At 33.3% G+C, this 27,141-nt stretch overlaps 1 protein-coding gene across 2 annotated transcripts; it reads right to left on the reverse strand.

Moving 5' to 3' along the window:
* Window positions 1–973: 973 nt before the first annotated feature.
* On the reverse strand, window positions 974–27,141 carry LOC117568286 (lysosome membrane protein 2). Of its 2 annotated transcripts, XM_034248800.2 has the most exons (8): window positions 26,731–27,141; window positions 12,884–13,175; window positions 5,387–5,478; window positions 5,169–5,326; window positions 2,825–2,966; window positions 2,053–2,766; window positions 1,867–1,992; window positions 974–1,805 (listed from the first exon to the last, which is right to left on the reverse strand). In XM_034248800.2, the coding sequence occupies exons 2-8, from the start codon at window positions 13,164–13,166 to the stop codon at window positions 1,422–1,424; spliced, it is 1,899 nt and encodes a 632-aa protein (XP_034104691.1). In that variant the 5' UTR covers window positions 13,167–13,175; window positions 26,731–27,141; the 3' UTR covers window positions 974–1,421. The 2 variants fall into 2 exon arrangements, with proteins under 2 accessions (XP_034104691.1, XP_034104692.1); XM_034248801.2 differs by lacking the exons at window positions 12,884–13,175; window positions 26,731–27,141 and adding an exon at window positions 5,952–6,074 and having other exon boundaries at window positions 975–1,805.

Genomic DNA, 27,141 nt, shown 5'->3' on the forward strand with positions numbered 1-27,141 from the left:
TATTTCTTGTGCCTGTTTTTTATTTCCTGTGCAAAACAAAAGCTTTCACCTCCCAGTCTTTCTCCGTCTAGTTCTTACCCCATGGGCACTTGTGTACATATAATTTATTGCTCATACGACGAGTGTGTTTGAAGAAAAACGCTGCGTTGTTGTTCAGAATTGTGCAAAACGTTAAAAGAGCGTCAATCAAATACTTCTGCAAAATAAGAACAATTTTTATGGTTTGCGAGTTTCCCGTCTAGCATAGGACAAAGAGATGGAGGAGAATTGCCTTCAAAGCTTGGAGGAATCATTAATTCATCATACATACGATTTACTGACACTGAAGTACAACCTTTAGAGATTTATCGTTGCTTTTTGAAAAACAAAACTTCCACTTTCAATAGATAGTCCTCACCTTACTTATATATTTCACCTAAAAGCAGGCAACACTTTTTGGGAACATTGCAATGCTTTGGCTAGCAATTTTATTTAGATACCTAAAAGTATGCTACACATTTTTAAATGTGATAATTCTGTTGACTGGATTGCAATCTTAAGAGAAGATTGAGACCCTTAAAGTCCTTCCAAACAGTTCTTGACTTAAAAATCGGTTGAGCTAATGTTATCCAACTTATAATTATTTAAAAATATACCTGATATTAGCAAAGAATGTTAAATTGTATATTGATTTATAGTTCAAATTGTTGTTACACTTAACTAAGCAAAATATAAATATAAACTGAAATTTCAATGATTTCATAAGGTGGAACCTAACGATGGATGATATTGTTGCTCAAGACAATATACCTTAAAAGTTTCACATTAATTTAGAACAGAACAAGTATTAGAGACTATGACGAAATTGAGATGAGATTTCTTAATGAACGATAAGCAGCAATTAATTATGAAGTCATAAAATGTATAAAAGAGCTGAAAGAAAAACATGTAATTGATAGACGACACATAGTTTGATTTATGTGAAATAATATTTGATTTATTTCATGTACATAAAATCGAATAATCTTCAGAACATCCACTGCCTAAAACATTAAATAGTTACTCATTAAAATAGCTAAATGTAATTATCTAATTTTATATCTAGCTAACTAGCTAAGTAGAACTAGAAACGAGCTCGCATTTTTCACATTGTAAAAATGACTAGTGAATTATTTGTAGCTTTAACAATTACAAATTACAATTACAATTACTATTATGATTATGTATATACAATATATATAGATTAAAACATACATACATCTATAACTAGCAAACCCGATTTGGCATTTGGTTGCAAGATAATGAATTATATGGAATTGGTCAAGATGTGCAAATGAAATGAATAAAACCCCTGTAGCATCAAAACCGTGTTTTTTTGTGTATATGCCACAAAATTGGCCAGAACGTGACTAAAAACCTAAACGGAGTCAAAGTGCTTTTCACTATGAAGCTGCCTGGCTGGCAACGGCACAATCGATGATCGGCTGCACCTCGTCGCTGTCCCGCTCCGGATCAAGGCAGGCGGTCATGGCATGTGGCATGGTGCGCAGCAGCGCATAGCTATCTCTGTGATGGAGGAGCAATTTGTGCTGCTGATGGGCAATGAAGCTGCTGCCACGACGAAGCGAACGCCGACCCATCTCGAGAATTTCCAGACTTGGATCGCGACCGAAGACAAAGTTCTGATACGCACGCACAAGGCTGAAGATGACGGCCGAAGCTCCGCCCACGATCATCAGATAGGAGCCAATAGGCACCGCATGTGGGGCAATCACGGTGGCCAGATAAAGCCAACGCTTGATGGCGGGTGTTAACTCCGAGATGCCCTAGGAAATAAATTCAAATTATTTATTTTATTTGGTTACTAAGTTAAGAATGCGTACACACCTCTTCCAGCCACATGACCGGAAACACAAAGTCACGAAAATCACGCACCGGATGCACGTCCTTGGCATGTGTGACCTTCAGATTGAGCTGTATGCGCACTTTGCCCTCCAAAGGTACTCCAAGTTTCTAAAAGATGAAACAAACTTTAGAATCTAAGATGATAATATGATAATTCAAATCTCTTACCGGTTGTATTTTGAAGTAGGTTTCATGTTTCTCGCGCTCTGGCTGCAAACCTTCCACAGCATCGAGCAACTCTGGATCGGACTCGTAGAAATGCGGATTGGAGATGTAGACAGGCGCACCATACTGACATGGACTGATGTTCTGCAAGCCACGCACAGGATCATAATCGCTGGCATCGTAGCATTTGTTCTCTGGATTATTCGCCGAATCGCCATACGAATTGTTGGGCAGTCGAAACAGATCTGCTTTGAGGCCATCCTTCTCCACACTCTCCACATACTTTAGAGGTATAATCCTACACAAATCCTTGTCATAGATGTGCACCACATCGGACTTTGTAATATCGCGTGGCGGAAAGAAGGATCCTTCAGACCCAGCAATACTTGTGCAAGGTCCTTCGCTCCAGTGCGGCAAGTGATCGAGGCCATTGAGTGAGTCGATGTAGCCAAACTGATCCATGCCCTGATAACCCGTCTTAATGCTTGAGACCTCTGTAAGCGTTCCATTGCGTGCTAGCAGTAAACCCATTCGCTCCATGGGTCGCATGTGCTTCGGATAAAATCGATGTGCTAAACTCACGAGAGCATCGTCATAGCCAAAGACCAATTGATCGGCAGTCACATTAATAAAAGGCTTGAACTTTGCCGCAGTTAACACAAAGGATATAGTTCTAGACAGCAGGTAACCGAGCTTGGGACTTAAACTTGTCAGTGTCTGAAAGGGAAATATATGATAAACTATACCATTCAATAATTAACTTATTTTTACTTACGAGCATTGGTATATTGGGCGTGACAATGGGCGTGTTTTTATCCACACTCAGTTCAGGAACAAATTGTAAGATTTTCTTATGCTGATATGACACCGTGTAATTGTTCTCATGGAACTTCACATTCACCTTCTCCATATCTTCTCTGTAATGACACCATAACAAAAAACAGCGTTTAACATTTTTGAAATTATGTTACGTTCATTTTCGTAATCAGTTTCCCTCGATCGCATTACAGCACGTGTCCAAGTCTCACACTCAAAGTCAGTCGTTGACAGTTTCAACAAGTTGCCTGATATTTGTTGTTGTCCGTTCGCAATTGTTGTTGGCAGTCAGCCCAAAGTCAGGGACAGTGTTGGTCGTTAAATAAAAAAAAAAAGATCCGAAAACTCAACCCAACCCAAACTGAATGTCAAGTTCATTTGGTTCAGTTAGAGAAATGTTGTCGACAACAAAAACAACAACAAAGTATTAAAGACAAAACGTTCAAAACTCAAAAACCCCATAATAATGACAAACATTTTGGCGTTTTTTCTGGCGCTTTGGCTACTGTTTGAAGTTGTCATTAGTTGTCAGCAATTTGTTAAGCGTTTTTGTCTGCTCAAATAAATCCATCTGTCTCATCTTGTAAATACAACAGTCACTGCGCTGTCAGTTCTCTAATTTTAATGCTAAAATGTTTGAATTTTATGCTGTATTTATAAACATTTCGAATATAAAAAGCTAATTTAGAAAGTATATTTTGTAGTCTACAATATATTTAGAATAGTAGTCGTATATCTATATTCAAAGCATGACTATTGGTATTTATTTTCAGTATATTGGTTTGGTATATTTTAAGAATAATACCGCATTGTCATGGTATGTGTTGGAATGTAATAGAATATAGATAATATACCTAGCATAGAAGTATAAATTTGTATTTTATTCGAATTTAAAAAGCTAATTTAGAAAGTATATTTTGTAGTCTATAGTATATTTTGAAAATAGTAGTAGTATATCGAAATTCAAAGCATGACTATTGGTATACATTTTAAGTATATTGGTTTTATATATTTTGAGAATAATACCGTCCTTTTGATATATGTTTAAATGTAATAGTATATCGATACGTTTTAGTAATTTTTGGTATATTTTAAGAATAATACCGCACTGTCATGGTATGTGTTGGAATGTAATAGTATATCGATAATATACCTAGCATAGTCTTCGGTTTATTTCAGTATATTCATTCGGTACATTTGATATATTTTAACAATAATAATATCTCACTGTCCTTTCTTTATTGAAAAATGAACTCGACTGTAACTTCTTGTTTCGTTACAAATTTCTCTAAAAAAGGCTAAACATATCCCAATTTAGCATTTATTACATTAAGGGATAACGAAATTCTGTATAAGCAAAAACACTTTTGGGATAATTGCTACAAGAATCATTAATTATCTCATATGAAAAAAATAAACAAAAAACATTTCGCAGCTATAGATTAATCTATTTCTGTTGATTTATATTTATTTGTATCGATGCAAGATTGATTGCCGATAGTCAGCGCTCTCAGCACGTTATCCTTCAGTGAAACAGGTTTCATTTCTGGGCGGTCTCGGTCTTGACTTGCACAATATTCACAGATACTCTCACATTACTATACTCGATCTCTCGAGATATAATATTTGATATCGATTCGAGTTAATGGCTCAATTATTGCAAATGCTGCACAGTGGTTCCATGCTCAGGTGCAAATTGTAAGTAAAATTCAATAAGTCTGTGGCTACGACTGCAACTAAAGTTGTCGCAACTAATTACAGTTGTTGCTCCGATTATTAAGTGTTAACATTTTAAATGAATAAATTGTTGCAATTGTTTTGCTTTTTTGCATTGTTGTCTATATACCATATTTCAGCGATAGCAATTGTGGAATATAATTACATGCGCCAATCAATCAAATTGATGTGATGCATAATCTTTTATGAATTGCAAATAATGCTAAACAAACAAGGCAATAACAATAAAGCCGAAAAAACACAAATTTTTGATTAAATTTTCGGCGTGATTTCGCTTAGCTAATTACTTTGAGCAAACTCTAGACAAAAGCGCTTTCTATAAATGCACCGACTAAAAAAAAAGAAACACATAATTATTGTAATTGCACTCATTAAGGTTGATTAAAAACACGTATTTCCTAACGAACCATAACAAAAGAGCTGCCATGAAAATGCTCATGTTAAATACTCTGATATTTAAGTAACTATATAGAATCAAAAGGCATAACAACTTTCCCTCTAGAACCCCACCAAAAACTCGGCGAGATTATAATTATTTTGCAATTAAAAATAAATGTTAAGCTCACCTGTAGACAAATGGTCCAACCTCCTGCAGTTTGGGCTTCTCGCCATTTAAAAAACCATCTGGATTCGTAACATTATAGATATATACCTTGGTTAATCGTATAACGCCGGGTCGCTGCCAATAATGATAACTTAAAGTGTCGTTCCACAGCCTTAAATTCTGTGGGAAAGTACAAATTTATTAGTTTAACCTAAAGATTAACTTTTAAGGAGTACTTACCTTTAGTATAAAATAATCCAGCCATGGTATGGATGTTAAAACTATGCCTAAGATTAATGTAACTATACCAATAATTATCACAGCTAGTCTATCTGAAAATAAATACAAATGTTGATAAACTTAGTTCGATGTTGATTCTAGTTAGGAATAGTAAAAGTTGCAGTCTGTTAGGCAAATCAATTAGCATTGTTAGCATTGGGGAAATACTCGTTATATGGATTGACAAACGCGAAAAACGTCAGTGGGAAGTCGTACTCAAAAGATTCGTCATACTTCCGTTAACAAGATCCCATAGCAACCTAACCGAACCCAACCCAATTTCCTGAGGCACTTCACACCTGTTTAATGGCTGCAATTCCAGTTAAGAGGCGATTTTTTTTTGCGTGCGGCATTTCACGGCTGTCACTCGCACTTGGCATCTTGATCTTGGCCGACTTACGAAATTAAATTTCATATTTTGAATTGAACTAAACACTTAATTGAAACTGCATTTTTGTTGTTGTTTTTCGTTGCAAATTGTTATGTTTATGGGCCTATGCACTTTACGCATCCCATCTGCGATTACCTTGATGGCATTTTGTTGAAGTGGGCGTGACCGACATGTGGGCGGTTAGCCTGGTTATAACGTATAACGTGCAATGCCAACGGGTTTTTCGGTCACCGTATTTTGTGAGTCCGAAACCGCCTAAAACAGTCAACGAACTGATTGAACTTCTTATTTGCCTCCAACAAAATGCGAATTGCATGCGCCTCACAAAAAGTGCAAAGACCAGCCAATTAATATATACTTTGTTTTCGTCTAAATATATGTATATATGAATATATATGCGAGCATATATAAATGCATTTCCTATTTTCGATTTATCGGGTCAAGCCAAGCAGCTAAAGTCAGCGCTTTTCGATAGCGTTGTCTGAGATTTATTCCAACTCATATTGAGCTATAGCATCTATAGAGTATATAGACAGCGCGATTGTTGATTGTTTGTCGAAAATGATTGCGTACGTTTTTTTGGCGACAAGAAAGCGGCAAAGTTCAAGAGTTTCATTGACCCTGAAAGCCGCTTCACCACAGCCTGCAAATCAGCAACAACAACAACAACAACAAATTGACGCAGAGAAAGTTACGTAAAATGTCATAAAATCAAGCACAAACTGTTGAAACTGACGTTGTAGTTGAGCTGGCTGGTTTATGTTTTTTTCTTCGTTTTTTTTTTTTTTAATATATGAAGGTATACATATATATTTTTTTGGGGCAGCTGTCAGTTTCAAGGTCAAGGGAGTTTGAGTTGGGACAATCTGATTGCATTTACTGCCGGTTTATATTAATCGTCTTTTGGGCTTCTTCTCGTTCGTTGCCTTATTAGTTTACATCGATAATTATTTAGCTATACTTACATATATGCTCTTATAAATGTTGTAAAGACTCTCTAAAATAAATACGTTTAAGTTAAATTCTATCACAATTCAATTTAATTAAGTTCGTTTCAATTTTGTCTTCCTCTTTCTTTGTTCACTTGTGGCTTTTATCGATAACATGTCCTTCACCTAAATTATCGGTATTTTTTTCGATATTATGCTGATTACCGATTTGCTTATAAATAAATGGCCACACTATTCTGATAGTTTTGTTTTTAAATTTATTTCGTATATATAAATCTTTTCAAATATATATATGTATATTGTTACTGCAACTGACAACAACGATTGCTTGAGCCTATGATTGGCGACATGGTCAATAAGCATTTGGCACACAATTGATACGTCAGCAGCCTGCTGCTGTTGACAATAATGCTGAATTCTCAGTTGTTATTGTTATTGCTGCGTTTGCTGTCGTTGCTGTTGCTGCTGTTTATTGTTATTGCATGTAAGAAGTTGTTGTTACTTCGATATTTCTATTTGCACTTTAAGCTGTTTTCATACACTAGACGAAAGCATTCCCATTTTGTCATCAACGATGTCACCACTAAATGTAGCCAAAGTGCTAATTATGATTGCTTTTCCCTAATAATTTTAGCAACAAATATTTAAAGTATACAGAATAATAATTATTCGAGGCGTTGGGTGTAGCTTTTCTTTCTGCTGCTAATTATGATTACAAATATGTAAAGAATTAATTGTTTACGAGAATATTTAATAGTCGGCTCATTTCATTTCGTTTTTTCTGCATTGTAAATATTTGCAACGACTTGAGTTACAACAGACTCAGAGGCGTCTTAAAGAGGGGTTTAACAACTTATATTATGTGGTATATTATATAATGAATATGAAGAGGATTTCATACGTATTAAAAGAAAACTTTAAAGGATTCAGGCAGTAAATCTTTCATCACATAATTTATGGCCAAAATTGATGTAGTATTTTTATATTTCTTTTTCTTATTTATGACTAAATATATTATGCAATTTTGTCCATCTATAAAGCAAATGTAATTGGCTAATATAACCTCAGAGTAAAGTTTCTTTTTTGTAAAATGTAGTTGATGTCTATCCCAAGAAAGATTCCGAATTAATAATTATTTTTTAATTTTAATTTTAATAAAATGCATCCCTCTTACGTTGAGTCCCTGCTTTAGACACTTAATGCTGGTGTCATATGTTCAGTTTGTTGAAAATTACAGCTAGGCATGCAACATCGTTTCTGGTTTCCATCCGTTTGCTGAACTGTCGAAATTACAAAAAATCTGTTCGAACTTAAAAGTAGCCTGAAGGCTTATTTCATACTAATGATAGTAATAGTTCTGTAAATTTATAACTCTTATTAATATTAGCATTAACATTAACTTAACATTTCGCAAGACTCTGTTGAGCACTTGCAATTTACAAAAGGGGAACGGTCATCAACAAAAAGAGTTACAACTATGAATATCTGTGAGCTTAAGAATACAGTTTCAATAGATGCGGCATGCGGAATTGCTGCAACACAATGCAACAGACAAAGCGACAACAGCGGCAACTCGTGAGTAACTAAACACTTTGCAACGCTTGCCAACAATGCCTGCAGCTTAACAATTAAGCTCAGATTTCGTTTCAGAACGTGCCCCATTGCGGCATTATTCATGATCTGACTGCCAAAGTACCGCAAAGTGAGGCATTGTTGTCCATTTGTTGCTGTTGTTGCATTGTGTTGGACTTGGCTGCATTGTCTGGGCCGCAATGTAAACACTTTTGTTTAAGCAAATTATTGCAATTACTGTAGGAAATGGAAATGGAATTGCACTCGGACACACTTCCTTGTACTGCCTTACAATTTGCATCGCATTGTCGATCGTTCCGATCTTCGATCCTCGTTGCCAATTACGAGGATGTCTCATGTTCAGGTTGCCGGCAGTCGCAGTGGCATTTTGAACCGGTTTCCTGGGTTTATTCTCCTTATTTTTTTTTTTTCGTATGTGACGTGCCTTCTTGGGTAATTTTTGCTTAAAGTTATCGCATATTAACCCTTAATTAAAATACTTACAACTGATTCCGATGCTGGATAATAAAGACGTTGCTCACGAGTAGCAAAAACAGAAAACACGTAAACAGAAACAAATTACAAGCGAAGACAATTACGAGTGCCATGTTATTGGGAAAGTGAAAGGTGGGAGAAACCCATCAAAAGAATCGATCGGCTGGAAGTAATTCAGTTGGAAAGGAAATTCGATATTCTTCGGCACATAAAGCTAAAAGTGAGACAAAGAATTGTAACGTTTATTTTATGCCACAAGTCACATTCGATTTTACAAGATTTAATTTATGAAATATAAACGCTTGTTGCGCTTCTTACTTATTCACTCTTATGTATGTATGTATATGTGTAGGATTTACTTCCTTTGAGTAATCGAACTTTTTATTCCGAACTTGTTAGCGATAAGTGCACGTGAACTATTGTGATCTAGTTCCATTGAGTAATCGAGCTTATGAATTGGGATTAGTTATCGATAACAAGTGCAAGTGAACTAACGTAAGTGCCTCAGAATCATTGTGATTTTAAAGGCTTATTGGCCTAAATCAACTACAAATCAATTGCACATTTTGGTTATACAATCTGTAAACAGAAAATCAACGACTTGTTATTGCCAAAGACGCCATGTTATGAGCCAAGTTATTGGCCCCACTAAGAGACTTCTTCTTGCGAGACTCTGCAGATTTGTTGAGCTCACTTTGCCATGCAGTGAGTGCAACGCTCAAGAGTGTGCCTGCTACGACTTCGACTACCGCGCCTATTTCTGCTTCTGTTTGTGCTGAGCACATAAACGGAATGGCAAATACTCGGCTCCCCACTTCCCCCGCTGACAACTTCCCAGGCTCCCCGTTTTTGAGTTTGACTCAGAATTGGCCAGCAGCAGCTGTGATTGCTGTCTTGGTCGTGTTAATTGTGTTAATTTTTAGCTCACTCTCTTGATGTCGTCTAACACTCTGTGGAAACCGACAGCGCAGTCCATATCCATGTCCAGAGCTGGCCAATCGACTCACACAGCTGTCGCTATCTCCCTCGCTTCACCTGCTACTTCGTCTGCGTCTCCGTCTCCGTTTCCCACTTTTGTTGGAGCTCAGCTCAGCTTCAATTTTCGGATGTTGGTATTTCACTCTCCGACTACAACTTCGACTCTGACTCTGAGGCTCGGCCTCTTGAGGTCTTGTAGCATATTGATTTGGCAACATTTTCATATTTGCTTTTGTATGTACAAGATTCGAGAGTGCTTATACCCGTACTTGTATTTGTTAGTTGTAGCATTTGGCAGTTAATAGTCGTTGTTGTTGTTGTTCAGCTGTTGCACTGGTCACTAAAACACTCACAGTCTTTTAGTCGTTGTTGTTGTAGTTTTACTTCTATGCGAATTCGCTTGGACTTTTCAATTGCGATTTTTTTCACGTTTGCGGTTTGCTTCACTTCTGTTTTTATGTTGCTTTGCGGTTTAGAATTGCCTAAGCACCGTGGTGCAAAATCAATTGAGAGTCGATTTCGAGTGCCCCTTAAGGGCATTTTTATTGAGAATTGACATTAACACATTTGGTATCAAATATCAAATTGTACTTTTCCATTTATGCGAAACAGATTGATTGACCTTCAGAGAGGCAGAGTGATTATGATTATGATTACGACTGTGACGAGATGAGACACAAAACTCGCATTTGCTCGTAATGCGCAATAACAGCTTGGAAGGCAATTATTCTAGGTAGCATCATAACTTGACTAGACTATATAGTATTTAACTAGCCAAGCATAAAGTGTAAGCATTATCGGATAGCAACATCTGATTTGCTCTCACGTAACACAGAAGTCTTAAAAAAAGGCCAAGCCCAAGAATAATTGGAGGCATCAATAACTAGACAACAAACTTTTAAAAGCCAAGTGCAAAATGTTGACAGAAAAGCGAAATGATTCTAGACAACGAGAGAACTTGCCTAAAATGAAGGCAATCAAAAACACCGAATGCGATGTCAACGAAACCGAAAGCGAAACAACTTGGGCGATGATATGGCCAAGTTCAGAGAGAGACAACGACAGAGAGAAACATAAAGAGTGAGAGAGAGAGACAGAGAGATAGACTGTTAGACGGAGCTAGTTAGTGTTCTTGGCCATGGTTGTTGTTTGCATGGCTGGCTTCGACGACGACGACTAGATTTCATGACTGCGCAGCTGGGGCTCACATGGCGTATACGTAATGTCGTCTGTGGCACAGAACTCGGCTAACTAGGCAAGTTATGTTATGTTGTTGGCTGTTTCCTTGATTTCAATCTCAATGTTTAGTTAGTTGCAGTTTTTCCTTTGACTTTTTTTTCGGGTTTCTGCATTTTTTGGCTTTTTTTCAAGTCTGCATCAGTTGATTGCCTTAATGCTTAATGTTGTTGTTTATCTCGGTATTTTTGGCCAAATACTCGTTTTGCATTTGCTGTTTGCAATTGCAGTTCTTGGATGACCAGTTTTGTAAAAAAAAACACAGAAAACTTTTGCGGTATTTACATCAACAGTTGATTGCAACGTTGTTGTTGTTGTTTTTTAGTTTTAAGTTTTATCTATTTAGTATATAGTACTTGTTGTTGTTGGTTTTAAGCACCAGCTTCAAGTATTTTTTATTTTCATTTTGTATTTTTTGCAAGTTTAAAGTGGCGCACAACTTGTTTTAGCTTTAGATTTTTGGTCAAGTAAACAACAACAGCAACAGCAGATAAAAAAAAGCGCAAAACACAACAAAACGTTACCAATTTGGTAGTTGATATTGACTTTAAGCTGGCTAATTGCGCGTTTTATTGATAAAAATGTAATAATTGTTTTTAATTTAGTGTGAAAACATCCAAAGAATAAAATACAAAAATGCTCAATTCTGCTTAATTAAATGAGCAAGTTTCACAATGTCGAATAACTTTGACAATTCGAATTTTAAATAATTTGGAAGTATTTTTGCATCATTAAAATGAAATACTGAATAAAATATAAAATTGTGAATATAATAGAAAATACTCAATCTATAATATTGTTCAATGGAATATTTGGCTGCAGTTTATAGGAATTAAATACAAAAAAGTTTACTTTTGCAATCCAAAATAACCATGCAGATGTAAATTATAAATAGTATTTAGTATTTTTAAATAATGAAACGAAAAATGTGGAATATTTTCCTGCAGTATGCAAATCCAAATAATGAAATATAAAATTTTAAATTATTTGTGATGAAACCTTCAAGTTTTGCAATGCAAAACATATGTAGAAATATAAATTTGCAATAATATTTAAGAAATTCGACTAAAACATTGATGAGGAAGGATTTAAAAGAAGCTTGTGTTTAACAACTTATTCGACTGCAGATAAACATTAAATCATTTTTCTTTGAAAAAAGTAAATTTTAGCTATTCAAAATAGCAGAAAACAAACCATAATTATTATGGTTTAAAAGTATTTTTAAGTAATGGAACTAAATCGCTTATAAACAATGAATTCAAAGCTTGTTGAGAGGAATATTTGCCTGCAATTTGCAAATTTAAACAATAAAAATGATTAATTCTTTTTTAATGACATATAATTTCATGCTTTTATAGTATTTTTAAGTAATTAAACAAAAATACTGACTATAAAATTAATAAGAATTTTGCTGAATAATGTCAGAAATCCAAAAGAATAAAATAAATGAAACGATTAAATTTCCTAAATTGAAACAACTATGTTACTTAAAAAGAAATTCTAGTGATCTGGATGTATTTTAAGTAATAAAAAATACTGACTTTGGGAAATTTAAGAGAAGCTTGCTTAATAACGTTCAATGAAATAGTTGGGTACAAATCCAAAGAATAATAACATAAAAATTATCTATACTTAATTAAACGTTTCGATTTTGCAATGCAAAATAAAGGTGTAAACACAAATTAAAAAATAATTGATAAGCATTGTAACTAAAGCACAGATTATGGAAAATTAACGAGAAACTTTGTTCAATGGAATATTTGCCTGCAGCTTTTCCGAATGACTTGCATTTCTAGTTGAGTCTGAGTTGAGTTGAGCTTAGTTGAGCATACTTACTATTGCTAATCTTAATGCCATGCGATATTAACATGGATAGAGGCGTCCCTCTGTGTGTTACATGGGGGCGTGTCCGACGCCCGCTAGCAGTTGACGCTTGTGGATTGCTGCTCTGCTGTTGTTGTTGTTGTTGTGGTTGCTGCTGTGGCTGCAATTGTTGCTGTTGTTGCTGCTGCTGCTGTTGTTGTTGCTGGTGTCTTCGACCACGCCCACAGCTCGCCCAGTCGAGTAGGTGATCTCTAGCCGTGCGTCCATATCTCAAATAATGTTTTTCTAAGCCCATAATTCAAGTCTGTCAAATGCAAATGGAAATAAGTTAAAGTCAAATAAATTAGTTTAAAGTCGACATTGCAATTATAATTTAATTAATCTAATCTCTATTGCCGTTAGGGGTCAACTGGGGACTAAGGCTTCAAAACGCTTAATTATACCATATGTGAGGGGATTTTATTCAGAATATGCACTAGAAAAAGAACAGTTTCTAAAGTCTAGAACATTCGTTTTAATAATTGTGTTCTTAAAGTCAGACCATTCTAAGAACAAATTATAAAAACTAAGAGCATTAATTTGAAAAATGTGAAATTCTCAATATAAGATTTAGATCAAGCTATAAAAACTAAGAGGATTAATCTGAAAGATGTCAAAATTTCTAAAATAGGACATAAAATACTAGATTTAGGTTACACAATTCTGTAATCCATCGAAATTCCTATAAAATTTTTGTCTAACTTTTAAGAATTTTCGTTCATAGCTCAGTAAGTTGAGCTGTGGCGAAATATTCTTCATTGTAGCCTGTGAAAGGGAAGGTTCTGGGTTTCAATTGCCGCGCGATTCGATAAGTATTTCGTAAGTAGAAGAAGGTGGTTTAACATATGCTTACAACTGAATGAGTAAACAAGCATAAGCGCCTAAATAATAAGAAATAGTAACTGGAATACATAATTCATTCGCATAGTCAGAAAATAAATAGTATAATAGAGGAATATCTTTTTATAAAGGTTTATAGGAAAAACTCCTCAATCTGGTATATTTTGCACTCTATGGTATATTTTAAATGTAGCACTATATTAATATACCAAATATATTCTTTGTTGAATTGAGTATTCTTGCTGTATATTAAAATGGGCAGCGTTTATAGCTTTCTTATTTGTTTTCTCTAAGTAATAAGAACTTGCTCTTATATCAAATGTTCTTGAAATCGAAATTCAAGATTTGTTTAGTATTTTTGCGTTACAATAATTTCACATATTTTAAAATTAATACCGCACAGTTTTGATTTTCTTCATGTTTACTCTTATTTATAAAAAATTGATAAAGAACTTTAGATTCTTGAAATTGAGATTCAAGATTTCTGTTCTCGATGCACTTTTTAAAAGAAAATGCTTACCACTAAGACCAATATCAAGATTGCATACATTTTTTTTTATCAGTGTATAGTATGCTTACGACTTTTGATGGATACTATTGTAAACGATGTTTTTCGAAAAGTAGAGAATGTCCGGCATTAGAGGAATCCCAAGATTTTGTGCATTAATTAAATCGTAGTGTAGGGGAACGATCGACCACGAACAGTTAACGAGCAAGCATGCAAGCAATATACGAATCATTAATATCAAAAACCAATTGAGTATGCTCTAGTCTAGGGTGCTCGGCCAGTGCCCAAGTTCAAAGTGCTTCAAAATTAAGTTCAACATGCCACACGCAAATTTAACTATTATATTTGTGCACTCGACTGATTAAGCGTAATTTTTTTGTTGTTGTAGCTTGTGACGTTCGCAGTGACAATTTGTGAATACTCTGGCAACAATTTTGAAGAGTATTACTCGTATAATTAAAATAAAACATTTGTCATTGCCAGTGCAACTTATGCAAATGCCAGTTGCATTTGCCCGCTGTCCAGCACGAAGAATTCACCTGCGAGCTGTGATCTGTGATTTTTATTGAAGCGAGTGAGAGAGAGATTCATTCATTGTTGGGCAGTTTAACAACACCTTGTATACGGGGTAATTGAAGTCCGTTTGGCTGCACGACTCTTGGCATGATTTAAATGCGACATGGCATGACAAGCGTTTAGTGGATGTAAACGAAAGACTCAAGCGACGAACTTGCCGACACTAAACAAACACTTTCATAATTAATATATGCCATGTGATGCATGTGCTGCAGTTATTTTTAAGATCTTTGGTACTCCTGCGTCATCTCTGTCTCTCTCTCTCTCATTCACTCGCTGATATAACATTCCAAAAGTTTACTTTTATTATATAGTAGTTGCTGCTCTGTTACATTTGAGCGAGTTTCGAGTTATGAACAACGAAATGTTCAACTGTTGTGTAAGGTTAAAAAAAAAAACAAAATAAAGATGCACAGAAATTATTTAAAGACAATTAATGGCATTTAGTTTTTGCCCCGTTTTCGGTTTTAATTGCTTGCCGCAGTAGACGAAACACACACGAAAGATTGTCAACTGCTTTGGGCCAAGTTCAAAAGCTCTGTCTGCCCCATCTGACTGACAACCTGACTTTAAACTTCATTTTCGCCACCAGTTGAAGAAAGAAACATGAAAAAAAAACTACAGACGACAAAGTAAAGATCTTTCGTCTGCAGGTTGCGCTTAATGAGCATGAAAATAATTAAGACCAGTTTTAATTTGCAAATATTTGCGCAATGAGGAAATTAAGAAAAAAGCCGCAGGCTCAAAGTTTGTAGAATAGCCAAATAAGGTTAAATGGAAAGGAACTGGAATTACTTAAGACAAAAATTTAGCAGGAAGAATCGAATTAATTGTGTTATTAATAAATGCTTTACTCTTTTTTTAAGCTCGTTAAAATTATTGTAAATCTCAGTGAATTCGTGGTTCAAAATCTTTATCAGATTTTATAAAGAAAATAATTGAAATTATTAAAAATTGTGTTATTAATAAAAATACTTTACTCTATTTGGCGCTCCACATTTTTGCTTAGTTTTCATGGTTCAAAGTTTGTTTACAGGTCACATTCTAGTGATCCATAACATAGGATAACAAAAGAAAAACAAGTAGGAAAGCTACATTTGAGTATGCTCGACTGTGGGATACCCCCTATCCATTTTCTATAAAAGCAAAACAGTGCGAAGTACCAAATGAATGAAAGAATATTTTAAAATTTTTAAAATATGCCAAATTAATATATGTACCAAAAAAATACTAAAATATACCACAGGTTATGTTTGGTGTATCGATACACAATGACATTCAAACACATATATGTTATATATCACAATAGAACGGCGTTATTCTTAAAATATAACAATTAAATATACTAAAGAATACTAAAACATACGACAGGGTATATTTGGTATATCGATATACTACTACATTCAAAGAACATATGTCAGATACCTTAGAGTGCATATGTCTGATATACTATATGTCTGATTGTTAACCAAAGCAGCTAATTCCCGATTGCTTTAGCCTTTTTTGCCATACAAAATTGTTTCCAAAATAACTTCTACAATTTTTATCTCATCAAGGAAACAAGTACTAGTGTTGAATTATCATAATTGCACTATTCTTTTCTTTTTCTTTTACGCTCAATACTTTTGTTGATATTTCTTGGCTCAAAATAAGTTTAAAGATCACATTCTAATGACCCATAAAAATGGAACAGAAATTACTGACGAAAACAGTAGCAAGAAATATATAATTAATTGTGATATTAATAAATAATTTATTCTTATCTCAGTCAGTTTATGCCTTAAAATTTGTTTATTGATCACATTCTAATGGGACATAAAAAGCGAACATAAATTAGTAAACAAATAAGAAGTTATAAATAAATGATTTATTCTTATTGACACTGATTAGTAAGTAGTATTATAAATCACACTCTTTTCATGCCTCTCAATCTGTTTACAGACCACATTATAATGAGCCATAAACAGCTTACAATGTGGGTTTAAATAACCGCCTGTTAAAATGGAGTGAAATCTTGTTCCTTTAGTGGATTTTAATGCCAATGTAATTTCCACTTTGCACACACCCCAATTAAAGTGATATACACGTAAACGGCAAATCACTTTCCCACAAATTTGCGGCTCATAAGCGCCATTAAAGCCAATCCATTAAGAAGTCTTTGAAGACATTAAAACCGCCCAAGTCCCGAACTAAAACTAAAACTGTGACTGAGCCTGACTAAAACACGTTTTAACAATTTTCTTGCTTATTTTCACACATTTTTCTTTCTTTTTTTTTTTTTTTGTTTTTTTGGCCGGCTTCGACTTTGGTCACCTCGACTTCTTTTCGATGCGGCTTCGTATTCACTTTTGTTCAGTCTCAGTCTCGGTCTCAGCTTCAGCTTCTTTTTGCCACAGGTATTATGTAAGCAAATACGAAAAAGTAAAAATGATTGAACGAAAAAATGCATTTGTCCGAAAACAAACTGTCTAGAAATCATTAAAAAATAGCACAGACATTTGCGTAAATAAAGAAATTACAGCAGCAGCAGCAGCAAGAGTAAAAATAATAACAACAGCAAAGAGATTGCAAAATTGCACAAATACGAAAATCTATTGACCCAAATACAGTTTATAGTATAACCAGTCGGACACATATGGCCAAACCAATATGCGATGGTGCAATTCAGCTCCAGCTCCAGGTTTTTGGCTTTCTAAACATTCCCAACACAGCTGATGACGATATTTTTGAGTTTGAGTTTGGGCTTTGGCTTTGGCCACCTCATTGGTAATAGTAACACTTTTGATTGCACATAGCAGCAGCACAAGTTGCACTGTGCAGTTGCCGGTTGCCAGTTGCCAGTTGCCAGACAAGCTGCTAACCAGCAGCTAACTATCTAACTAGCTAACCAGAAAGCCAAACGGGCCATTCCAGGCAATGCAATAAGTAGGTTGCTTGGCCAACAGGCCACTAAGCCAATAAGCCAATGCGCTGAGCGCAGTGCTGAGCACAGTGCAACACGATGTGGCTGCCACAGACTGGTTGGCATTTAACGTGCCGCACAACAACAAAACAAATCTTCTTGCCCGCCTGCGTTTATTGTTAATGCTGTTGTTGAAGCTTCGTGCAGACTTTTTAAGTATATACTAAGTATTAGTTAGTCGCACCTTATTTCTAGGGAATTCACTTTTAAGTTAATATATATAATGTAACTGAACTTGTGCAGAGTATCGCCAAAATTTTAAGATATCGTGTATTAAGTATTTATAGTAAGTCGCGCCTTTTTTATGCAAGATGCCCAAGCAAAAGGGAATTTAACTTGTAAGTTGGCAAAGTCTGCTTATACTTAATTTTAAGGTAACTAATATACCGCTACTTTAAAGCTACAGAGATCATAAGCATGAAAAGCATAAGAGTTTCTATGCAACTTATTAAAATTTAATAGATCCAAAGATCTAATATTTCATATAATAATAAATGTAAAACAAAAAGAACATTAAACTGAACTAAATGAGTAACAAAGTTTTGCTTTCATTTCTTTCTAAATATTTTATAAATTTAGGTATCCAGATGCAGTAAGCGTCTTCTTTCCAATTTTTTAATATTCCCTAACAATTTGGTATTATTAAAAGAAGCTTTATCAAAGGACTTCCATACATTTCAATGAGTTACACTACAGATCTCTAAAATAATAATTAATGTTGTATAAAAAAGACTTTATTAAAAGACTTCCTCACATTTTAAAGATTTAAATATCAATAAATATATTAAATTTTCCATAAATTCATTTAATGAATTCTTAAACCGAGAAAGAATAATCAGATATGTGTAATTCAAATAATATACATCACTAATATAGAATGTTGGCATATAATAAAAATAAATGTAAAATGTCACTAACGAAAAGAAAATTGTATGTTTGTGATATCCTACTTTTACTATACTAAATTTCTTATAATATGATATAACAAAGGCTCTGTATTTTTGAACACTCCACTATTGAGTCTTCGAGGAAGAAATGGAAAGAGTTTCTTTTTACTAAATTGTATTATTATTATTGTATTATTGAATAATCTTTATTTTTTTTTTTTTTTTTAAGAATTAAAGTGTGTATATTACTTCACTTATAATTTAGTAACAGTTGTAATGAAAAATTATTTCATCAATCAGTTTTTTCCTAAGTTTGTTAAATTTGCTTCCTCTAAACCTTAGTTTAGTTTTCTTTTCAATATTTTTAAAGTTTATCCCTGCAGTCTCGTCTTTGGTGTAAGGTTTTCATATACCCTGTAAGAAATATCTGTTCAAAAAAGAAGAATTGCAGTTCAACGCCAACGCTTTCAGTGAGTGTTGTTCATTCAGTTGATGCTGTTGAAATTTTGCAGCTACTGTTGAAATCTGTGTGCACTTGTTTGCTGTTTGTTTTTGTTTTGGTTGTGTTGTGTGTTGTGGCATTGTTGTGGCTTTTTTGTTGCTTATTTTTACGCGCATTTATAAATTTCACACAGCAGCCAAAAAAAGACTGCAAGTTGCGACTTGCACAGTGTGAAGGTCGCGCTTCATTTATCTTTCTTTCTTTTGTGCAGCCGGCAGCTGTTCCATATCCAGTTTTGTTGTTGTTGTTGGTGTTGCTGTAGCTCAACTCTTTATGCACTTCGGTTGCATTTAATGCATTTTTAATAAATTTCTGTGCTAAACTTATACGACTTATTACAATATTTTATGTATATAAAATTTCAATTTTTTTCCAGATTTTTTTCTGGCTCGCATGCAACTTGAAACGTTGCTTCTTTTTGGGAGCTGATTACAGGGAGAGAAGGAGCGATTGCAATGTCTTGAATGGCACTTGAATGGCTTCATAAAGCCAATGCCAAAGAGGGGCGCATCTCATAATTGGCATCGTTGTATGGAACGCGTTGATTGGCAAATTGTATGCAATTATTGAAACGAAAGCTTCGAGTTTTCGATTTTGATTCCCGTAAAAGTTCGTTCATCTTTTGCACTGTTGACATTGAGACGTTCCACAATGTTGCGGAAGTTGAGTGCCAAGCACCAGACTCTGGCAGACGCTGAGCCAACTCAGACAGACAGACAGACAAAAAGTATTTAGCCATAATTGTTGCTTACACATCGGCGAGGTATTCATTAGAGCCATAAGAAACGTATGTTGGCAATTTCTTTGCGTATGCCAAATAGCACGCAAAGTTCCCCTCTGAAAAGCCCCTCTGAAAGCCGCTTCAGTGGCTGATTCCCCGAGCCATGTAAATCGTTTCGCTGAGCTCCTCAATTAACTTAAATTGGCAACACTTCGAGCGCATCAAATCATTCTAACAACAACAACTACATACTACGAAAAAACGAAAACGAAACGCTGTTAAAGCATTTTTTAAATGTTATTAAGCCGTTTAACATTCGACTTTGAATATGGGTTTTGTGGGTTATGCAATTCGCAGCATGCGCAAAAATATAACGAAAGACTGAGGCAACGAACTTGACGTGCGGCTTGGCGAAAGAAAAATGAGTTTGTTGTATAAGAAAGTTTATAAACAGCAAATGCAGAAGCTGCTGGAAGCTAATTTATTAATTAAATGTAATTTGTTATTATGTTTTCATTAATTTAGTACTTCTTTGTTTTTTATATGGAATGGTCTGAGTTTTTTGAATACATTTTTTATTTGATTAATATGCTGTGATAAATTTCTGGAAGCTGCTGAGAGGCGTTCACTACTTAATGACTAATTTGTTAATAAAAATTAAACGCATATTGTGTTTTCAGCAATTCAAACAAATTCAATTAATAAGGGCCAACATACTGATTTGTCTTTTCTCTGAGTGACTTGCGTTTTTTTTATAGTATTTTAAAAATCAATGCAAATCTTAGACAGCCAAACAAAATGTAAGAAAGTTTTTGTTTCCAATTTTGTTGCAATCCCTAAAAATTTTGTAGAAGCGTCCATTAATTTAAGATTCATTTGATATTGCAAAGAAATTAAACATTTTATTTGCATCATGTCGAATTGAATTAATGCTGTTTTAGGTTTCCTTTAGCAATATAAGAGCTGTCAGGTTTTTTGAATAAGTTTCTTAGATTGATTTGTGTTTTTTTAAAGATCAGTAGAAAATTTAAGTTCATTTTTTCTCCTAATCTTTTTCAGATAATATGTGATTTATAAAAAAAAAATGAGAAATTTACTTTTTCTAAGTTTTTATTATAACATTCTTACAATTTTGAAGAAGCAGTTTAAAGGCGTCTGTTAGTAGAAGGCTAATTTGTTAATTAAAATTAATGTGATATATTGTATTTAACAAGTCTATTATATAAGATTAATACTGTTATAAGATTGGTTTTCGAAGTGTGAATTTTCTAATATTCTATTCTTATTCTTAATTTTGTAATGTGGTCTAACAATTATGTAAATTCTACATAAATGCATTCATTAATTTGTAACAAATTTGTTAATTGAAATTTATTTCATATTAATTTTTTAACAAGTCTAACACATAAAATTATTAATGATCAAGTCGCCGTTTTGTCTGTTGAATATCTTAGAGTGATCTGCGTTTTTTTTTTCATGCCCATCGCATTGTTTTATCTTAAAATGTTAAATCTGTGAAACGCCCCAAAAAAGCGCCAACACACCTACACAAATGTTCAATTGTTTCAGTAGCCGGTCTACAATTCTTTTTCAATTACAGCCAACAAGCGAGCGAGCGAACGAAGTGGCTTTTTTTTTTTGTTTGGCCCTCTTTGCCGCCTTTGCAGCTCTGCAAATGAGTTTGGCTTAAGTTTACTTATTCTTGGCAACTCGGCAACAAATTGCCACGCGCTCTTCTCTTGTCGGTTGGCTGCCGTGGCGAATCGTTGAAGCGTGTCCGCTTCAGCGCATTATTGGCTAACAATTTTCCAATAGTTGCAGCCAAACAACAACAGCAACAACTTGTTGTTGTTTACTGTGCGTCGTGTGTGTTGTAATTTATACGTCTATTAACAACTACTTCTCTCTTCTCTCTCTCTCTCTCTCTCTCTCTCTCTTTCTGACACTCTCTGTTTTAGCCATGTTCGTGATCCATTTTATTTTTGGCTAAATGCTCTAATTACGCTGCAGAATTTGCCGCTTTCAGATACCGAACTTGGCTTACAACGAAATCCTTTCTTGGGATTTGAAACCCAATTTATATATATATGGTTAATTTTATCGATTTTTTATGCCTGCCGCTCAGCTCAGAGCTGACAGACGCAACGAAGGCCGCAAACGAAGCGTGGCCGAAAAAAAATACAAAGCCAAGTCAATCCTGACCTAAGTCACCGCTTTTTTGATTGGCGGCTGCTTTTTTCTTTCTTGTTTTTTTTGACGGAGTCTGGGCTGGAGTGGCTGATAGATTGATGGGTTTCTGGCACATTAAAGCGAACTTCCCCCCTCCCTTCCTCCTCTAACAAATTAAGAGCTTATCAATAGGCAAATCAATTTGCTATTAAAAAAAAGGCATACAGCATTCATTATATAATATGCTTATAATAGTTGCCATACTCGAAAGCTTGTCGCATGTTCACTTTATTAGCAAAATGTACCTTGGGGGCAACAACAGCAACAACAACAACAGCGACAACAGCGTGTGGCAACATTGGCAAAAACAGCGTCGTGAATCACATGCTTATGTCAATATTTCAATTTTAACGGCTAAGAAAACACACCACAAAATATTCCCCAACAGCCAAAGAAACAACAATGCGAGCACTTTGTCAAGCAATTGTTGCTCTTCGGGACCCTTTTTTTCTATACCCGCTATCAATAGGTTAGAGAGGCATTGTAGTTTGAATATAACTATTATATTTATTATATTTTGTTGCGATCAGATAAAAATTGTATAAGTTATTTAAGAAACACCTTTGTTCAGTAAAAAAAAACTCTAACTGCAATCGATTCTTAGTTGCTTTGACAGACATATTTTGAATGTATTAATATACCGAATATATAATTTGATATATTTTTAGTATTTTTGCGGTATATTGATTTGGTATATTTGCATTCTAGTATATTTTGCACTTCGTGGTATATTTGCATGTAGCACTACATCAATATACCAAATATAGCCTTCCGCATATTTTCAGTATTTTTGCGGTATATTATTTTGTTATAATTTGAATTAATACTGATATATTTTTAGTATTTTTGCGGCATATTATTTTAGTATATTTGCTTCAGCTGACAATCTGGTATATTTTGCTCTCTATGGTATATTTTAAATGTATTAATATACCGAATATATAATTTGTATTTTAAGTATTTTTGCGGTATAATGATTTGGTATATTTGCATTCTAGTATATTTTTCACTTCGTGGTATATTTGAATGTAGCACTACATCAATATACCAAATATCTGGTATATCAATCTGGTATATTTTGAAATTTATGCTATATTTTAAATGTAACACTACATCAATATACCAAATATAGCCTTCCGCATGTTTTCAGTATTTTGCGGTATATTATTTTGTTATCATTTGAATTAATACTGATATATTTTTAGTATTTTTGTGGTATAAAATTTTAGTATATTTTGAATGTATATTTTTAGTATTTTGCAGTGTAGTTTTTGCAATATATAAAAATTAATACCGCACTGTTTTGCTTTAATTCAAAATGGGTAGCGGTATCTCTCAGTCGAACACACTCGACTTTTGGTTTTAGTTTCTTTTTTTTTTCGACGCCTATTGCACTTAAGCATTTTGCATTTTGCGGTTAATTAAGACGACTTCTGTGTCGATGGCGATGCCAATTTTTACGAGTTTTGTGTTTTGTGGGCGTGTGGAGTTTTTTCTTGGTGCAGATGGATGATTAGTTGGTAGTTGGCATAGCTTTACAGTTAAGTGCTGACAAAATTTGAAATGCCTGCTTGAAAGTAAAATTTAGTTTGAGGAGGAGGTTTCAAAGTGTCTCAGTTAATGCTAATTACAGCTTTGAATAAGACTAATAGTTCAGAAAAGTAAACATTAACAATGTAGCAGATATTTGCTCTTTCGATTTCGGAAATTTATAAATTAATGTTTAGAAGTTTTTTAAATTATTCAAAGTAGCAGTTATTCTTATATTCTATGTGAAACCAAAAAATGTGAATACAAAAAGTTCACTGAAACATACTGATAAGTATATTTGGTATATCGATTTAATACTACTAATTTTTCTGTTCTATGTTTTGAAAGTGCGTAATTTTGTAGTAACTATAATTTGAATATTAAAACCTTGCACAACTATTTTCTATTCGAATTTATAAAAGAAAGAAAGAATTTAATGATAATTAAAATGTCAATAATAAATAAAATATCAGTAATTCTTATCCGTAAATGTTTAATTTAGGGATAAGAATAAAATTATAATATATCGTGTATTTATTCTCAAATATAATCATAACTAAAGTAGCACTAATTCTTCTGTTCTACGTTTTGATGTGTTCCATTTTACACTAATTGCAATTTGAATATGACTAATTCTTCTCAAAAGTAAACATACATATATAAAGCAGCTGTGATTACGATATTCCAATTTCAAAAATTCACAATTTTATGACAATCCAAAATTTCAATATGAATAAAATAATACTTATATATATTCCATTTTAAGAATTCAGACTTTAGTCATATTTAAAATTTTGAATGTAACAAAATTTATTCTTTATATTAATTAGTTCTTCTCTTTTGTGTTTTGAAGTGTGTAATTTTATGTTAATTATAATATCAGTGAGACTAATAGTTCCTCAAATTAATTTTAAGTTAGGTTAATTAAAATTTCAAATTTCTAGAAATTATTCATAGTAATTCTTCTAATTCAAATGTGGAATGATAATTACGATCTTAATATTATTCCTATCTAAAGCAGCAGTAAATTTTCTATTCCACGTTTTGAAGATTATAATTTTAAACTAATTACAAGTTCAGTGAGATTGTTCCTCAAATTAATCATACGTTAAATTCATTTCAATTTCGAATTGCGAAACAGTTCTAGAAACTATTCATAAATAATAGCAACAGTACTTCATCTAGTTCAACTTTCAAATTATAATTTTATTGTAATTTGTCTTCTGATCTAACTTTATAAATTGATAATTGCACTTCAATAAGATTTATTAACAATAATCATATATAAATGGTTAAGCAAAAGCAACAGAGTAGAAGCTACTCCAATTTTAGAAGTATTTCATAATTTGAATTTTATGATAATTAAGGCTTTGACACTTCTCGAAATTAATCTACATAAAGCAGCAGAATATTCTTCCATTTTAAGCTTGGTATGATAATTATAATGTCAATATCAATCATAAAAAAAACCGTTCCTATTTCGAAACTTCAAAATTGAATGAATATTACAATTTCAACTTGTCAAATAGTTCTTGAAATGAATCATAAATAAATCAGCCATAATTCTTCTTTTTCAATCCAACCAATGTCAATGACAATTCGTGCATTGAACTGCAAACAAGACGCACGAAGATGAAGACCTCAATTGCTGTGGCCAACCTTCAACTCTTTCTACAACTAGACTTTCGACACACCCAAAAAAAAAAAAAAAAAAAAAAAAGAAGCAAAACTGTAACTAGCAATTTCTCTGTGATGTTTACACAATAAATTTCACACTTTTTTGCTTCATTTGCTGAACGCCAACACAACAAAAATAGCTATTACTTTATGCCCAATAGTCAGCTTGACATTGACTTACATTTCTGTGTGTTTTTTTTTTTTATTTTTGGATTTGTAGTAAGCTCTTGTTTCTGTTTTGGCATAGCTAGGTCAAATTAACGTAACATGACGCCGTCTATTGACTGAAACACAACTCATAAAAGAACGGTACACACACAACAAATATTAAAATGCATAAACATTTTGTAGGCTTTTAATGAGTTCAACACTAAATGGAAAACTCTTTTGATAAAATTCAACCATTAAAGCTGACCGTTATATTTTGATAGCTCTTTTTTGTTAACCTTAACATTGACCTGACCTTTAGAAAATGCAACAAGCATTTTCCCAAATTTAAAGAGCGGGTGAACAACACAAAAAGCTACGTGATGTGTGCTTGCATATTTGCACTTTGAAGCTTCAAATTTGCATAAGCACATAACATATAGTATATAAAAAATATTATATAAGCACATACTCAACCTACTATGTAAAAAATATACTATATAAACACATAAGCAGAGCTGAAGTCGACGTCAATCAGAAGAAGAAATTGATTTAAAAGCACTTACAAAATATTTAGAAATTTAAAAATTTTAAGAATAATTTTCAAATATTTAAATTGCTCATTTCACATTAATAAATAAGCTTTAAACACCTGTGACTAATTTTAATTTCAACAAACAAAATGTCGCTCTGTTCTATAGAATTTGCCTTGGCTTAGTTAAGTTTTTAAGCTGACTGATAACTTTGTGGAATACCTTGAATTTTGTATGTTTTAACATATTTATTTATTTATTACATTAAATGTATTTAAGAAAACAGGAATCGATCATTAAACAAAAAATGTTATTATTTAAAAATGTAATTAAATTATTGTGAAATTTTTTCTATGAAGTTTTAACAAATGGTTTTCCTTTAGAATTGAATATTATATTCATTTTTTCATCACTTAATAAATCTGCATAAATAGAAAATAAAAAATTGGAATGTTGTTGTTTTTTTTCCTCCTCTTTAAATAAATACACTTTGTAATGATAGAACATTTCGTACATAGAAAATACCAAATTGGTCTGTTTTTTTTTGTCTACTCTTTAAAGAAATACACTTTTAAATACTAGAATATTTAGTAAATAGAAAATACTAAATTGGTCTGCTATTTTCTTTTTTTTTCCTTTTTAAAGAAACACACTTTTAAATAATAGAATATTTGGTATAAATCACGCATTCGCTCCGTTTACACTTACTTTATAAATTTCAAAACTTCAAGCAATACCGCTAATCCAAAAGAAACTTTATTTTTTGTAATTGCACTTTGTAAATATTATAATGATTTTGCTTAGATTTTTAGAAAACACGTTAGCCGCATGCTCAATCGATTTAAATATATACTTTTTTCTTCGTTTTATGCCAATTCTAGAGCTTCGCACATATCCTTAAAAACTTCTTTTTATACGCACATTTTTTAATGTATTCTTGATACTTTTAATTAGCATTCAATTAAATATAATTCATCACATAGTACACACAACAAAATCCCAAAAATTGTAGAGCGAAATCGAAAGCGAAGCCGAGATTGAAAGCGAAACTGAAAAGCGATCGCGAGACGAGACGAGCCGAACATAGAGCAAATGTCGTGTGTGTGTGTCTCTCGTTGG

The sequence above is a fragment of the Drosophila albomicans genome, chromosome 3, assembly GCF_009650485.2.
Source record: "Drosophila albomicans strain 15112-1751.03 chromosome 3, ASM965048v2, whole genome shotgun sequence".
NCBI lineage: Eukaryota > Metazoa > Arthropoda > Insecta > Diptera > Drosophilidae > Drosophila > Drosophila albomicans.